The sequence below is a fragment of the Xyrauchen texanus genome, chromosome 11, assembly GCF_025860055.1.
Source record: "Xyrauchen texanus isolate HMW12.3.18 chromosome 11, RBS_HiC_50CHRs, whole genome shotgun sequence".
NCBI lineage: Eukaryota > Metazoa > Chordata > Actinopteri > Cypriniformes > Catostomidae > Xyrauchen > Xyrauchen texanus.
The window spans coordinates 23075782-23093389 of record NC_068286.1 but is presented as its reverse complement, the minus strand read 5'-3'; the positions used below and the strand labels follow the sequence as shown (position 1 = coordinate 23093389).

General features: G+C 39.2%; 1 protein-coding gene across 3 annotated transcripts in view; it reads left to right on the top strand.

Annotated features, from left to right (window-relative positions):
• Window positions 1-17158, top strand: part of LOC127651622 (ADP-ribosylation factor-like protein 13B) — a 44802-nt gene extending 27644 nt beyond the window's left edge. For 2 of the 3 annotated variants that reach the window (XM_052137548.1, XM_052137547.1), the window contains exons 4-10: window positions 668-773; window positions 945-1147; window positions 14156-14255; window positions 14341-14485; window positions 14750-14869; window positions 15154-15222; window positions 15722-17158. In XM_052137548.1, coding sequence (XP_051993508.1) covers window positions 668-773; window positions 945-1147; window positions 14156-14255; window positions 14341-14485; window positions 14750-14869; window positions 15154-15222; window positions 15722-15798 — 820 coding nt within the window. In that variant the 3' untranslated portion in view covers window positions 15799-17158. Of the gene's footprint in view, window positions 1-667; window positions 774-944; window positions 1148-14155; window positions 14256-14340; window positions 14486-14749; window positions 14870-15153; window positions 15223-15373; window positions 15696-15721 lie in introns of those variants that run through there. The other variant, XM_052137546.1, reaches the window with a different exon arrangement.
• The last annotated feature ends 450 nt before the right edge of the window (window positions 17159-17608 follow it).

Genomic DNA, 17608 nt, shown 5'->3' with positions numbered 1-17608 from the left:
TTGTATTTAATAGGAGAATAAAAGGGGGCTCAGAACACAACCCTGGGGAACCTCTGTGTTGTGAAGGTGACCATGTTTTTAAAAATAGTCTAGTATGTTCCTGGATCTACATCCTTTTTTCTAGATTTTATGGTAAGGTTTTGGGTAATTTTAGGGTCTTGTACACCATTCTTATCAACCTATCATTTTCCTCTAATTTTTGGACTAGTTTAGGGATGGGGTTTTGACTATTATGTTGACTAGGTCAAAAGCAGTCAAAAAGCCCTGGATGCATTGGTAGAGGGAGATGTTTAGACCCAAGGCTGTGAGCTTGCTAACGAGGGAGGGTTTGATAAATGTTGATGTAAACAGTCAAAAGCATCCTTGTATGATTCCCTTGCTTCTAGTTCAAGTGGAATAGGGTTGAGTGCCATAAACGGGCAATTAATCTTATATTTCTATTAGGGCGTTAAGTGAACTGCAGTGGGTCTAATTAACTGGGGTAGTAAGGAGCAAATGTGCTTGATTAAATACAGCATGTTAAGTGTGCTAAATAGTCCAGAGTGCTTTATAACACAAAGCTAATTATTCAGTCCACATCAAGTGCAGACCTTGGGTCATTTGTTTGTGTCAGCTTACCCAGGGGCCTGCACTTATAACAAACTCTCTTCCTCTGACTGGCTTGCAGACTGGCTAATAAACAGGATCAAGATGGGGCATTGGCTGAGGCAGATATCATCGAAAGCCTGTCATTGGAGAAGCTTGTCAATGAGAATAAATGCATCTGTCAGATTGTGAGTTTTTTCCCCATCAGCTCAGCTATGGTTTTGATCTGTAGTGATGAATTAAAAAGGTTAATAAAAAAAAACTAGTCAGTGAAATTTTCTTTATTTTGGTAAACATCTGAAAGTGTTGGAAAGCAATCATATAAAACTAAGCTATACATTGTGTTTTTCTACCCTCAGGAGCCCTGTTCTGCAGTGCTCGGTTATGGAAAGAAGGTGGACAAATCCATCAAAAATGGCCTTAATTGGCTCCTGAGCAATATTGCAAAGGACTACGAGGCAATTTCGGAGCGTGTGCAGAGAGATACAGCAGAACAAAAAGCTCAGGAAGCGCAGGACAAGAAAGAAAGAGCAGAGAGAGTTCGGCGAATCAGAGAGGAGAGGTCAGTGCGTAGACCAGACACTTATTGTTTTACTTGGATAATGGTATCATGCAGCTCCCTCCTATCAGATATGTCAAGAGCATATGTGACCTAAAGTAATAAAGTCTTGGCAACATTTAAATGATTAAATTGCAGCAACATAATTATAGCTGAGATTTTCCATTTGACATTAGTGCACAACTCATCAGTTTCTAGCAGGGACTAAAAACAAAAAGTTTTTCATTTCGGTTAATTCTGAACATAAACAGTATTTTTTCGATACGGTTCGGGCATTCCGCATCCTTCTTTCCAAATGGCAACTGGTTAGAACTAAGGGTGAGTGAAATGCCATTTGCAGTGTTACCAGATCTCGCAAGAAAAACAAGCTACCTGGTCTGGGGAAAAAAAAGCCTAAAATGAGCACTTGTCTCACTTGTGTGGTGGATTTATCAGCATCAAAATATATACATATAAACAAGCATACAGTTAATTCAAGTATAATTTTAATATATCTGCTTCAGTCAAAACCTGGAAACATCAAATCTAACAGTGAGGATTTGGAAACCACTGAGAAATGTACTTTTACCTTTAATAATGTTTTTCTTATATCTGGATTAACCGTGCATGTATATGTAGTAATTATTCAAAGTTGTTAAAAAGATCTTCATTCAAAGAATGCGACTTCCACAACATGCTTTAAGGCAAATAATGCAGTTTCTTTCAGAATCAAAGTGCACAGGGTTTCCGCAGGGCATTAAAATGCATTAAAAGTCATTAAATGGATTTTGCAAAAATTAAGGCCTTAAATAGCATTAAAAAGCATTAAATGTTATTCCTACAGGCATAAAAATGTTTAGATAGTTTTGAAAAAATAATACTACCATTTTATAGCCTTCACAATTAATAACTTTGATTTGCTGTCGCAAAATATGTCCATTGGTGTGATAAACTCACGGATCCAGTTTGGTATTTGCCTCCGGCCGGTGCATAATTGACGTAACGCCGGATGTTTGGACAGCGGCGGGCTGGGACCTGGAGGAGTTAGAACAGAGAACGTACATTTAGTAAAGTTGCAAAGAAATGGGTAAGTGCAAATTCCAGCAAAATTGGCTAGAAGACGAAGAATTTAGGACATGGTTGCTTACATGGTTGGTTGTCAACATGGAGCCGTTAAATCTCATATGCAGTTCGACCACAAATCGGCTGTAAAAGGCAGACAGCAATTAACTGTCTCTAGTTACTTTGCCGTGACCGACAAAATACCATCTTCTGCAACTACTACTACCACCACAACTGCTGCTGTAGTGACCACCGCTTCCTGCGGAGCCACTACTGAAGGAAAATCGATCGAAATTTGAGCAGCGTTTGGTTCGAATGCAACACTGCAGGCAGAGGTGCAGGCAGACGTTTCAGACACCAGAGCGTGCAGCACCACTCATACGCATCAAATTAATGTGTTTCTGAGTTGTTCCAGGGAATGTTTCCTGATTCACACATAGCCAAATCTTTCACCTGTGGAAATTACAAAACCATCTACATTTTAAAATGTGGACTTGCCCCATACTTCAAAATAAACTGATTTCTGCGATTAACAATGCAGGACAATTGTGAACTACTGGCTTCTGTAGCCTCAGCCAGGACCATATACAAGATCTACCTTGATGAAGAGAGGAGCAAGAGAGAGGTTGCCATGCATGGACTTAAGAGAAAAGCTTTGGAAGATGAGCTGGAAGAACTGAAAAAGAAAAGGGAGGTGTTGATGGAGATGTGCGCCAGCCTTCAGAATGATGTCGGTCAACTAGCTGAGCAGGCCAAAAACAAATCTAACACACTCATGGCTCAAATGATTACAAAATCGAATACTCTGAGGAGATACAAGGACAAATGCAATAAATTGAAAAAGTGAGCGAACTAATGCAATGGATTAATTCTCTTATTTACACAAAGTTAAAACTGTGTAATTTCTATAGCACTTGAATTTTGCATACATTAATTTCTAGCCTTAAAAAGTTCAGAGTTTTTCCTTCACTGTCCAGACTGATAGAATTTGTGGTTATAGTTGAAGGAGGTTACGTGTATTTGATGGCGGTATAATTTACACAAACAGAAACATAATGGCTTTTTTTCCAGTCATAGACTGATTTTTCAGTATGCCTATAGCATTCAATATCTAGTTGATTGGTACTGTTAAATTAAATTTGACATATCTGCAAATACATTTTTATATTTTAAGCTGTCACCTGAGTCATTTCTAATTCAGTTCAGAGTGATGCAGTTTATTTAAATTATGTAGATTGTCTCAAATATCCAAGATTATCATCATTGCATCGTTGTCAGATTGAATGGTTACAATTGGGACATGGACTTTTTAAAAATGTATCGTTTGTATATGTATATGTGTGTGTGTATATATATATATATATATATATATATATATATATATATATATATATACGTGGTTAGTCATGGGTCATGTATGGCATTAAAAAGGCATTAAATTAGATTTGATGATACCTGCAGAAACCCTGGTGCATGCTTATCATGAAAAGAACGAAGCCCCATTTTTTGGAGATACAGGACGTGGTGTAATTCCAAAAATCTACTGTGATTAAACCCTTTGGCCTCATGAAAAAATGATCAGAACAAAAATTAACCGGTTATAGCTAATATTAGATTAATATTATCACTTTATTAACTATTGAAAGTTATCGCTCCGAAACTATTGAAAATGACTGTTCACATTTGCATTTACATTCTGCAAATAAATTACTTTGTTTCTGGTTTTCGTTTTCATTCCTTGAACTGTTTTTAGTCTGTAGTTTCTAGGTCAACATGACAAACTGTGACAAACCAAATTAAAACTTGTCATTATAATAGTCATTGATAGTAGTTTGAGATGATGTTCAATTCTAAAATGATTACACAATGATTTAGGCTGAATCAGTTTTTAGCTAAAATAGATTTGAAAAACCTTATAAAGAGTTTTAAGCATTAATATACCTTTCACCATGAAAATAGCCATTGAAGTCGGCATGGCGTTAAACCACAAACAAACATTAATTTAGGCAGTTTTATTTGCTCTTATATTTAAAGGAATTTTCTTGGTTTAATACAAGTTAAGCTCAATCGAAAGCATTTGTGGCATAATGTTGATTACCTCAACAAATAATTTTGACATGTCCTTTATTCATTTAAAAAAGTTAAAAAGAAATAAACATTGCGGTTATGCTACAACACACGATAAAAGGTATCTTTTCCATGTTAATTAGAGTTTTTGTCCAAACCAGCCACTACAGCGACACACAACAAGCAACAGGGCATTCTATCATAATCCACAAATGAACTCTAATGTGTCTATAATCCTTCTCATAACAGTATATTAAAGCCGGCATCTCGCTAGCCGGTTCAGAAATACTTGATTTTGGCCAAGGGTGTCACACCTATAGACTGTTGTGCTTGAACTCTCGCTCTCTTCATTCGGAGATCTGTCACACGCCGCACACGCATGTGCATGCACACCCACTCACTCACTCACGCACGCATGCACGCATGTGCGTGCGCACCCACTCACTCACTCACGTACGCATGCACGCATGTGCGTGCGCACACACACACACACCTATTCAGAATGGTGTAGGGGTGAGACATAGTGGCTCCCTCTGGCTTTCTCTCCAATTCCCTGTCATGTGGAGATAACAAAAAAGTAACAAAAGGAGTACAAATAACAAAAAATAACAATGCAAAATAAAAAAAAGGTGTACAGCGTGCAAACATACACCGTGATAACAGACTTAATCAAGTAACTTTGCCCTGTGTATGTGTGTGATTGTGTATATATATCCACTCTTTTTCAAAAGTATAGCTACAAGACGTAAACAAGAAGTCGTCTACTCTGTGAGAGCGCTAATTCGAAGTGCAATATTCTTGCCAGCGCAAACTGCAAGTGGGCATCGGTGGTGTTTTGTTTGCGCTATTTGTGGGTGTGTGCATGCAGACTGTGGGTGTATTGTGTTAATGAATTGCTGCAAAGTGTAATTTGCTATTTTCCTAAAGTAAGTTGTTTGAGAACCATGTCTGATCTGGGCGCAAAGTCTAAAATCTGTTCCTGTATTTGGAAGGATTCCACCAGCAGATGCTATCAAAGAGCTATAGATCACTTTAAATACTAGTTATGATTTGTGTGTCAGTAAATCAATAATAATAATAACAATAATATAGCTGCATGCAGCAATCATGGGGCCAAGCACCAACATGGCAACCGCAGCACAAGGAGCACATATGATATAGAGAGCAAGCAAACACCACAAGCATGCCAATCTTTTTAACTATTGGCTGTGCTGTCTCCAAACATTTCAGGTATCCTCAGGACATAATGTTAATGATGCATAACAATTTTCTTTTAAATTCAACAGTGCATTCAAAAGATATAGATACATTTTTAACAAGCAAGCAGAAATTATCAGGGATAATATTTATCAGAAGAACAATAATAAGATGAACAAAAATAACATCTTCAAGAAGAAATGATCAGTGATAAGCCCTGCAACCATTCATTAAGCAGAAATCAAAAAGCTCCAGTATAACAGAATTCATTCTGAATGTTTTGCCTAGGTCGAGATTCAAAACCACAACCTTTCAAACTATAAACTAAAGGATTAACACACTGTGCCACTCAGTTGACATGCTCAGTGAGAGACAAGCTGAGTTTAGAGTCAGCACAAAAGTGTAGGTTATCTTTTTAACTATTGGTGGTACTGTCTCCAAACAGTTCAGGTATCCTCAGGATGTAATGCTGATGATTCATAGCAATTTTCTATTAAATTCAACAATGCATTCAATGTGTGTGTATGTATAATATATATATATGTATAATATACACATGCTAGACCTTATTCACAACAGCGCCATATTTGAGTTTTGACGAGAACGACAACACGGCTGTGAGGGATAGTCATACAGTCTCTTCGATGAGCTGTGTACTGCAGTTTAAAGTGTTTTTGGATCTTTCCGCAGACAAAATATTACAAAAATATATTTTCAAGAACACTCAGTAGACTAAAACTCCAGACAACATGAGTTGTGGAAAATCAGATGGGATCTTGGAGCTTTTTACAGATTTATACCATGCGTGCCACTGAAGAGATGGTAAGTCTATCTCTCACAGCCTCGTTTCCATTCCTGTTAAAAATCAAACATGGCACTACTTTGAATAAGGTCTATTGCATCAAGTCTTGCTGGAAAACAAGTGACTAAAGAGAAGAATCACAATATAGGCTACATACTTTAGGCTACATGCATTCATAATGAATTGAGTTTAAAAAAAACTATTTTTCAATAAAAAAAAAAGAAAACGCATACATGCTCAATAAAATATGATAAACATGTTCCGAGACCTCCAAGTAGCCTCAGTGGTTTTGTATTCACCTGCTAATTAATTTTTTATGTGGTTTTTTTTAATGCAAAAGTGGTCTTAAATTTTTGTTTTATTTGGTCTTAAAAAGTCTTACATTTCATTCCTTCAAACCTGCAGATACCCTGTAGATATAGATATATTCGATCAGCCACAACATTAAAACCATCTGCCTAATATTGTGTACCAATCTGAGTAAATTCTAGAGAATGTTATGTGTGAAAATCCCAGGAGATCACCAGTTACAGAATTACTCAAACCAGCGCATCTGGCACCAACAATCATCCATGCGATTATCTAATAAGCCTATTGTGTGGCAGAAGTGCATACAGTTACACCGATATGGGTCAGGAGCTTCAGTTGATGTTCACATCAACCATCAGAATGGGGAAAACATTTTATCTCAGTGATTTGGTCTGTGGCATGATTATTGGTGCTAGATGGGCTGGTATGAGTATTTCTCTAATCTCCTGGGATCTAGAATTTACTCAGAATGGTGCCAAAAACAAAAAACATCCAGTGAGGGGCAGTTGTGTGGATAGAAATGCCTTTTTGATGACAATTGTGGTAAGACGTTTAGGACATCTACTTTGTGTATGACACAAGTCATTTTTCCAACAATTGTTTACAGGCAGATTGTTTCACTTTTAATTAACTATATTGACTATATTTTTAATTGAATTGTAAAACGATGGCGCCGCAGATGGCCGCCTCGGTGTGGAGCTCTCCAATTCCTTTGTTGTTTTTGTTTGTTTGTCCTGTGTTTAGTAATCTTTTTCCAGTCAGTTTTACCAGGGACAAACTGCTGAACATTCGGCAGCACATACCAGATAATCTTTTCCCGGTTTTTGAACATTCAGATGTTTCGCTGGACATTTTAGTCGGAGGCGCAGCTGTGCTGTTTAAACGCACTACGAGACGCAGGCGAGGGAAACAAGCTGGTTAAACTCTGTCAGCGCGGCGTTCGAACAGCACTGTCGAGCATTCATCTAGCTCTCTTCCCAACAAAACTGATTAACTACATCTCCTCACACGTACTAATGACTAAAGGACTTCTCAAACTCTGCTGCACTGTGCTTCACAGAAACCTGGCCTTCACAGAGTGAAGCCATTCCGGACCGCATTACATCTGCCGGGCTTCCAGCTATTCAGAGCGGATCGCATCGCAGAGTTAACGGGGAAAACGAGAGGCGGTGGAACATGCTTTTACATCAACGAAAGTTGGTGTACTGAGGATGTGCTGTCCTAATCTGGAAGCGCCCTTTATTAACTGTAAGCCGTTCTACTCGCCGCGGGAGTTTTCTTCGTTTATTCTGTTGTGTGTTTACATTCCTCCAATTGCGTCTGGGAACATAGCGCTGCAACAGCTGGCTGATCAAATCAAAGACACAGAACAACAATACCCGGACTCAGTTATTATTATTCTTGGGGACTTTAACAAAGCAAATCTCACATGTGAACTGCCCAAATACAGACAGCACATTACATGCCCCAGAGACAGGAATATATTGGATCACTGCTACAAAACATTAAAGGATGCATATCGCTCTGTCCCACGTGCAGCTTTGGGACTCTCTGGTCACTGTCTGGTTCACTTCTTCCGACCTACAAGAAGAAATTAAAATCAACAAAGTCAGTTGTAAGGACTGTAAGGAGATGGACTAATGAAGCAGAGCTGGAACTACAAGCCTGCTTTGACTGCACTGATTGGAGTATTTTTGAAGCTGCAGCTACAGACCTGGACGAGTTACATCATACATCAGTTTCTGTGAGGATATGTGCATCCCTACTAGGACATTTTTATCATTCAACAATGATAAACCATGGTTCACAGGAAAACTCAGACAGGTTCGTCATGCCAAAGAGGATGCTTACAGTGGTGGGGATAAAGTCTTGTATAATCAGGCCAGGAACACACTGATTAAGGAAATCAGAGTGGCTAAAAGAAGCTACTCTGAGAAGCTGAAAAACAAGTTTTCAGCTAACGACCCTGCATCAGTGTGGAGTTGCCTGAAACAACTTACTAATTACAGGACTCCTACCCCCCCAACCCTGTGGTGGAGCAACGACTGGCTGACAACCTGAATGTGTTCTACTGCAGATTTGAAAGGCCCAATTTCACACCCCACACACACTCGGACCTTCAGTTCACACAAACATTAACACCTCCTGCAACCCCCTCCTGCTACACAACCTGTACTCAAGATCTGTGAAGACGATGTGTGCTGTGTCTTTCGGAAGCAAAGGTCAAGGAAGGCTTCAGACCCAGATGGCATCTCACCAGCGTGCCTTCGTTCCTGTGCTAACCAACTGGTCCCCATCTTCACACAGATCTTCAATAGATCACTGGAGCAGTGTGAAGTCCCATGCTGCTTCAAACGCTCAATTATTATCCCTGTCCCTAAGAAACCAAAAATCACAGAACTTAATGACTACAGACCTGTCGCCCTGACATCTGTGGTCATGAAGTAATTTGAGAGACTGGTGTTGGCCCACCTGAAGGACATTACTGGACCCTTTCTGGATCCCCTTCAGTTTGCTTATCGAGCAAACCGGTCTGTGGATGATGCAGTCAACATGGGATTGCATCATGTCCTGCAACATCTGTACAGACCGGGGGCATACGCAAGGATCCTTTTTGTGGACTTCAGCTTGGCTTTCAACACAATCATCCCAGCTATTCTCCGGACTAAGTTAAACCAACTCCCTGTTCCCATGTCTACCTGTTAGTGGATTACCAGCTTTCTGACGGACAGGCAGCAGCTTTTGAGGCAGGGAAAATTCACTTCCACCACTTGTACCATCAGCACTGTTGCCCCCCAGGGATGTGTGCTCTCCCCACTACTCTTCTCCCTCTACACCAATGACTGCACCACCAAGGATCCCTCTGTCAAGCTCCTGAAGTTTGCAGACGACACCACTGTCATCGGCCTCATCTGAGATGACAATGAGTCTGCATATAGAAAGGAGGTTGAACGGCTGGCTGTCTGGTGCAGTCAAAACAACCTGGAGCTGAACATGCTCAAAACGGTGGAGATGATTGTGGATCACACAATCATTTAGGAGGCACACACCAACACTGTCCCCCCCACCATTCTAAACAGCACTGTGGCAGCAGTGGAGTCATTCAGGTTCCTGGACACTACCATCTCACAGGACCTGAAGTGGGAGACACACATTGACTCCATTGTGAAAAAGGCCCAGCAGAGGTTGTACTTCCTTCACCAACTGAGGAAGTTCAACCTGCCACAAGCGCTGCTGATACAGTTCTACACAGCAGTCATTGAGTCTGTCCTCTGCACTTCAATAACTGTCTGGTTTGATGCAGCTACGAAATCAGACGTCAGAAGACTACAGAGGACAGTGCAGACTGCTGAGAGGATTATTGGCCCCCCTTCAAGACCTGTACACTTCCAGAGTGAGGAAAAAGGCTGGTAAAATCACTCTGGACCCCACTCATCCTGCCCACTACCTTTTTGAACTGTTGCCTTCTGGCCGACGCTTCAGAGCTCTGAGCACCAGAACTGTCAGGCACAGGAACAGTTTTTTACCTGAGGCTATCCATCTCATGAACAGTTAAATTGCCACATTGAGCAGTAATTATGTGCAATAAACAGTTAAGTCTATTTATATTATCCAACATATCCACTTCTGCCATTACATACATTGCACTGTACATAATGTACTGTATTTTTGTTCTTTATATAACAGATTTGTAATAGATTTGCACTATGTGGGTATGTATGAAGGTGAGTGTATGTACGTATATGTATAATTATTTATTTTATTATTTAATTTTTTGTTTTTTAATTACCTATGTCTTGCTGCTGTTTTTGTATTGTTTGTGTTGTTGTACACTGGAAGCTCCTGTCACCAAGACAAATTTCTTGTATTTGTAAGCATACTTGGCAATAAAGCTGATTCTGATATCACAATTCCAATGGGTCAGAAGTTTAGATACACAAGTTAACTGTGCCTTTTAAGCAGCTTGAAAAATTCCAGAAAATTATGTCAATCCTTTAGACAATTAGCCAATTAGCTTCTGATAGGAGGTGTACTGAATTGGAGGTGTACCTGTGGATGTATTTTAAGGCCTACCATACTCCATGCCTCTTTGTTTGACATCATGGGAATTCCGTGCCTCTTTGCTTGACATCATGGGAAAATCAAAAGAAATCAGCCAAGACATCAGAAAAACACAATTGCTCCACAAGTCTGGCTTATCCTTGGGAGCAAATGCCCGATGGCACCACGTTCATCTGTACAAACAATATTACGCAAATATAAACACCATGGGACCACGCAGCCATCATACCACTCAGGAAGGAGATTCATTCTGTCTCCTAGAGATGAATGTAGTTTGGTGCGAAAAATGAAAATCAATAACAAAAGCAAAGGACCTTGTGGAGATGCTGTAGGAAACAGGTAGACAAGAATCTATATCCACAGTAAAACGAGCCCTATATGGATATAACCTGAAAGGCTGCTCCAAATCCGCCCTAAAAAAGCCAGACTAAAGTAAGGCAAGTGCACATGGGGACAAAGATCTTACTTTTTAGTGAAATTTCCTCTGGTCTAATGAAACTAAAATTTAACAGTTTGGCCATAATGACCATAGTTATGTTTGGCAGAAAAAGTGTGAGGCTTGCAAGCCAAAGAACACCATCCCAACAGTGAAGCATGGGGGTGACAGCATCATGTTTTGGGGGTACTTTGCTGCATGAGGGACTGGTGCACTTCACAAAATAGATGGAATCATGAGGAAGGAAAGTTATGTGGATATATTGAAGCAACATCTCAAGACATCAGCCAGGAAGTTAAAGCTCGGTCACAAACGGGTCTTCCGAATGGACAATGACCCCAAGCATACCTCCAAAGTTGTGCCAAAATGGCTTAAGGACAACAAAGTCAAGGTATTGGAGTGGCCATCACAAAGTCCTGACCACAATCCGAAATTTGTGGGCAGAACTGAAAAAGTGTGTACGAGCAAGGAGGCCTACAAACCTGTCTCAGTTACCCCAGTTCTGTCTGGAGGAATGGGCCAAAATTTTAGCAACTTATTGTGAGAAGCTTGTGGAAGGCTACCAAAAAGTTTGACCCAAATTAAATAATTTAAAGACAATACTACCACATACTAACAATCTGATAAAAGAAATAAATAATTCTCTCTACTATTTTAACATTTAACATTCTTAAAATAAAGTAGTGATCCTAACTGATCTAAGTCAGGGAATGTTTTCTATGATTAAATATATTGGGACAAAAGTTTAAATGTATTTGGCTAAGCTGTATTTAAACTTCTGACTTCAACTCATATATATATATATATGTACAGTGGGTACGGAAAGTATTCAGACCCCCTTATTTTTCACTCTTTGTTATATTGCAGCCATTTGCTAAAATCATTTAAGTTCATTTTTGTTCCTCATTATTGTACACACAGCACCCCATATTGACAGAAAAACACAGAATTGTTGACATTTTTGCACATTTATTAAAAAAGAAAAACTGAAATATCACATGGTCCTAAGTATTCAGACCCTTTGCTGTGACACTCATATATTTAACTCAGGTGCTGTCCATTTCTTCTGATCATCCTTGAGATGGTTCTACACCTTCAATTGAGTCCAGCTGTGTTTGATTATACTGATTGGACTTGATTAGGAAAGCCACACACAGTCTATATAAGACCTTACAGCTCACAGTGCATGTCAGAGCAAATGAGAATCATGAGGTCAAAGGAACTGCCTGAAGATCTCAGAGACAGAATTGTGGCAAGGCACAGATCTGGCCAAGGTTACAAAAACACTTCTGCTGCCCTTAAGGTTCATAAGAGCACAGTGGCCTCCATAATCCTTAAATGGAAGTTGTTTGGGACGACCAGAACCCTTCCTAGAGCTGGCCGTCCGGCCAAACTGAGCTATCGGGAGAGAAGAGCCTTGGTGAGAGAGGTAAAGAAGAACCCAAAGATCACTGTGGCTGAGCTCCAGAGATGCAGTCGGGAGATGGGAGAAAGTTGTAGTAAGTCAACCATCACTGCAGCCATCCACCAGTCGGGGCTTTATTGCAGAGTGGCCTGACGGAAGCCTCTCCTCAGTGCAAGACACATGAAAGCCCGCATGGAGTTTGCTAAAAAACACCTGAAGGACTCCAAGATGGTGATAAATAAGATTCTCTGGTCTGATGAGACCAAGATAGAACTTTTTGGCCTTAATTCTAAGCGGTATGTGTGGAGAAAACCAGGCACTGCTCATCACCTCTCCAATACAGTCTCAACAGTGAAGCATGGTGGTGGCAGCATCATGCTGTGGGAGTGTTTTTCAGCTGCAGGGACAGGACGACTGGTTGCAATCGAGGGAAAGATGAATGCGGCCAAGTACCGGGATATCCTGGACGAAAACCTTCTCCAAAGTGCTCTGGACCTCAGACTGGGCCGAAGGTTCACCTTCCAACAAGACAATGACCCTAAGCACACCGCTAAAATAACGAAGGAGTGGCTTCACAACAACTCCGTGACTGTTCTTGAATGGCCCAGCCAGAGCCCTGACTTAAACCCAATTGAGCATCTCTGGAGAGACCTGAAAATGGCTGTCCACCAACATTTACCATCCAACCTGACAGAACTGGAGAGGATCTGCAAGGAGGAATGGCAGAGGATACCCAAATCCAGATGTGAAAAACTTGTTGCATCTTTCCCAAAAAGACTCATGGCTGTATTAGATCAAAAGGGTGCTTCTACTAAATACTGAACAAAGGGTCTGAATACTTAGGACCATGTGATATTTCAGTTTTTCTTTTTTAATAAATGTGCAAAAATGTCAACAATTCTGTGTTTTTCTGTCAATATGGGGTGCTGTGTGTACAATAATGAGGAACAAAAATGAACTTAAATGATTTTAGCAAATGGCTGCAATATAACAAAGAGTGAAAAATTTAAGGGGGTCTGAATACTTTCCGTACCCACTGTATATGTCGATGTTTCATGTCAATGAAGCATAACAATTTTCTTATTGTATTCAAAAGATATCACTTTTTAATCAAATTAAACATGACAGAGAGACAGTATGGTTAATATGGGAGAATTTGGTATCGTTGGAATCCTCATGACCCACAGACACCAAAGACATGAATTTAGGACATATGTTTCAAAAATATACATTTTTCACTTTTGATTCATAGGTAGCTCTGTCTCCAAACTATGCATGCACACTCAGATCATGGCCCTGAGCAAGTATATCAAGTTTCATTTCAATACTACAAACTGTTCTGAGATATAGCCTCCCATCCATTTTTATGTCGACCTCCTTAACTTTGTGATGCTGTTACTTTTAAACCAAGGCACAAAAATACATTTTATCAATTCTGTGCAGCTCAGTCTTGAGATTATTTTGAGCCATTGTCTGGGAAAATGAGATCAAGTTTGGAGGATGTGAAAAGTTTAAACTGTAAACATCATAATCCAAGATGGTGGCCACTATCATGTGCAGATTTTAAAAGGGGTCCATTTGAATCAACAGCAGATCAGTAATCAGAAGAATATTTTTTGTCATGGTAAAGTTATTATTGTGCAGGATTGAGAATGCAAAAAAGGGTTTAATGCAGATGTTACACATTTACAGAGACAAGCAGGAGCGAGAGGGGAGGACGGTCAAAGAGGAGGAGCTAGAAGAGTTCAACATGGCCAACCCATTCCAGCCAATAATCAGTGTTGTTACCGAGGTTGGTTATCAAAAAGTCACAACATTTCTTTTATGTATTGTTGGAGGTTACGATGCCAAACCTTAATTTATATGAAAATATTCAGAATGAAGACAGGCTGAAAAGGGAGAAAGACATGCAGAGAGGAGTTGGTCAGCAGGGCAGTGCACAAGAACAGACAGCCCTCCGAGATGAGGAAGAAGAGGAGGATGAAGAGAGCGAGAGACAGACCCCAGAGAGCACAGAATCAGGTAGGGCCTCTTATTCTTCAAGCAGAGCCTATGAATAAACTGGGAACTCTGGGTTTTACTACACTCAGAGTAATGAGATGTTAAAGTTATCATTTAGAATTGGTGCTTTTGTGCTACATAGAAGAAACAAAGTCATACGTGTTTGAAACAATGTGAGGTTGAGTAAATTATCAAATGAAGCATTAGAGCATGCTGGAGAACCTGTGGGTGATACTACATCACATCAGCCTCTTCAGTGAAAATGTTTCTGTCACCTTTAATCAGGAGTCGTGGACCAGTCTAAAAAGAATACAAGGAAATTACGTCTGAAACGCAAGCACAGAGTTGACCCTCTTAGGGTGGATGAAGCAACACCCAAAAGCCCCCCTCCTCCTTCCTTGCCAGGTAAAAAAACTTTTTTTACCAGTTGTTTCTCAGACATGAAAAATGAAGCTATCCATAAATCCATTTTAGTGTAAATTGGTTGTTGAATTACAACAGGCTTCAGGGATGTCAAAGAATCTCTTTTACACACTTGTTCTTTGCCTTCATTAGCTGACATTGATTTTCAAAATTGAATGTTGTGTGCAAACTGTTTCTATTTATAACTACCGTTTTGTCAAAGCTCTCCATTTTGTTGCTTCAAATTAATGACTCAAACAGCTAATCCTTTCACTTTTTTCTTTTAGTTGGATGGGCTACTCCTAAAGTTTCTAGACTCCCGAAACTTGAGCCTCTTGGTGATACAAGACCTTCTGGTAATTGTCGGTTTAATGTCATTGCATGTAGTCTGACACCCAGCATGTCGACCACATCATTAACATTCTTTTGTCCCATTCTGTTTTCTAACCATGCAACAATCTCCCATCGTTCTGTCTTTAAAGCATTGTTTTCTCTCCATCTATACAGCAAGCTTCAACCCCATTCTTCCAGTTAAGTCATCTGTCATCAGCCAACAAATATCCAACAACTGTCACCTTCATATTGTGCCTAACAAACGCTACTAACAGTCATCTTAATGCATCAATTCCTGTTCTCTGACTAAAGTTTATTATTTGTTTTCCTTGTACTCACAGGCTGGACATTTTGAATGCTGCATGTATTGTTCTGTGTCACTTTGGCCTATGAGTTTAATCATGTAGTTTATCCATGTAGTCAATGGAAATGATTTAACCCTTGTTTTATTGTTGCAGCTATGAAAAATTGGACATTGCTGACCTAAATATGTCTTTTTTCGTGACTCTGTTTCATTGGCAGATTTCTATGGCAAACCCCTCCCACCTGTAGCAATTAGACAGAGGCCAAACAGCGATACTCATGATGTAATTTCCTAACACCCTTCCCCCGCACTGGCTTGCAATTCTTAATGGTCCCAACCAATCAAAATCTTGTTTTGTTCTTATCTTCAAGCACGGGCATTGTAGTAATCAACGCAGATGTAATTGCCCATAAGTGAGGAACTGATACCCAGTCAGCAAACCCAGATGGACCACATTACTTGAGCAACCAATGACTGATGGTCAGCAGAAGCTGTGTTCCCTGGCCAGTGTTTAAGAAAATGGGATGGACAACCACAAGCTCTACGGAGCAGTGATTGATTGGTGGGACACATGGTCCATGGACATTCTTTATATAGAATGTTCAGGTCATTTTCTTACATGGAGAACAGTTCACTATTTCAGTTTAGATTTTTTTTCCCCTGTTAGTCTTTAGAGCCTTTTTGTCTTCATTTTCAAAAAATGTTACACATCAGTATTAACACATTTAAAACAGAGACTATCTTTTGTGGAAAAAACATTCCAAAGCTATATTTTTAAGAGCAAAAATATGAAAAATATGCATAGTTTTAAATTAAGTTGAAATTGTACAAACATGTCTTATGTTTTTATGGTTCACATGCATATCTGTGCCCAAGCTTTAGCTGTTGTACATATATCTTGTGTAGTTGATTGTGACACAACTTGCCTTGAAAATATCAGATGGTCTTGTTTTTTCCCCCTCAGTATCAGTACAGCAGGTCTATACACTACGCTGTATGAGATTCATACTCCCAAATAGCACCAGCAACTAAAACTCTGAGTGAATGTTTGTATATGTGTCATAATGTAATGTTTTGAAGATAGTACAAGCTTTTTATTGAGCAGCACAATTTGAACCAGCATTTTAATCTCTTAAATAGTACAGTACATTATTCTTTATTAGTGACAATACAAAAACAAAACAAAATCCTATTTAGAAAGGTAAGTGGGTAATTTCTTAGCTTGCAGATTTACAGATGCTAAAGAAATAGTTCTCACAAAAATGAAAATTCTCATAATTTACTCATCCTATCTCAGAAGTGTATTTCTTTCTTCAGCTCTGTAGGTCCATACAATACAAGGTCAACTATTCATTTTAAGAGATTCCAATTGTCTCTACTATAACGCACAACTTCTCTATATTTCTATGTATAATGACATCACAAACCTTACACACTGTTTTCATATTTATTTGATGTTCCAAGCTAATGCTATTTTTATACTTCATATTTGTTTACACATATAATCAGTTTACATGTTTCTTTTTCTTTTTAACACCTACATACTTATTTGGCAACAGTTATATTCAGTCGATAACTCCTGAAGTTCTGTGCATCATCTAGTTTGCTCTGCTTTAAGTACTTGCGCCTTTTGTACCCAGTTTACATTTAACATGAATGTCAAATTAAAAAATATATTTTTACTCTGTAGTAATTACTCTTTAATTACTTTCTAATTTGAGTTATATGTATGTGTTTTGTCTGACAAACCACTATCTAGGTCTCTATGCATTTAACAGTTTAATTCATTTAAGATGCTATATGTAATATTTTTAATTTACTAAATCATAAAATGACCATACTGTGTCATTCGACAATTAGGAAACATGCTAAGTTGATCTACTGGCTTCTCCGATAACAATGTTACAGCCAGTATATTCTACTTTGAAGTTTCCATTCTGGGCTGGAATTTTTGTTTATATTTTGGCCCATGTGATCCCGCCCACTCACCAATAGTATTAAGACACAGATTTGAACACATTTGCAGGCAAACAACACTGCTGAGCCATGGAAGCCAGCAAACGAACTGGATCAGAGATAACAGTTCCCACCAGACCTAAAAAGCC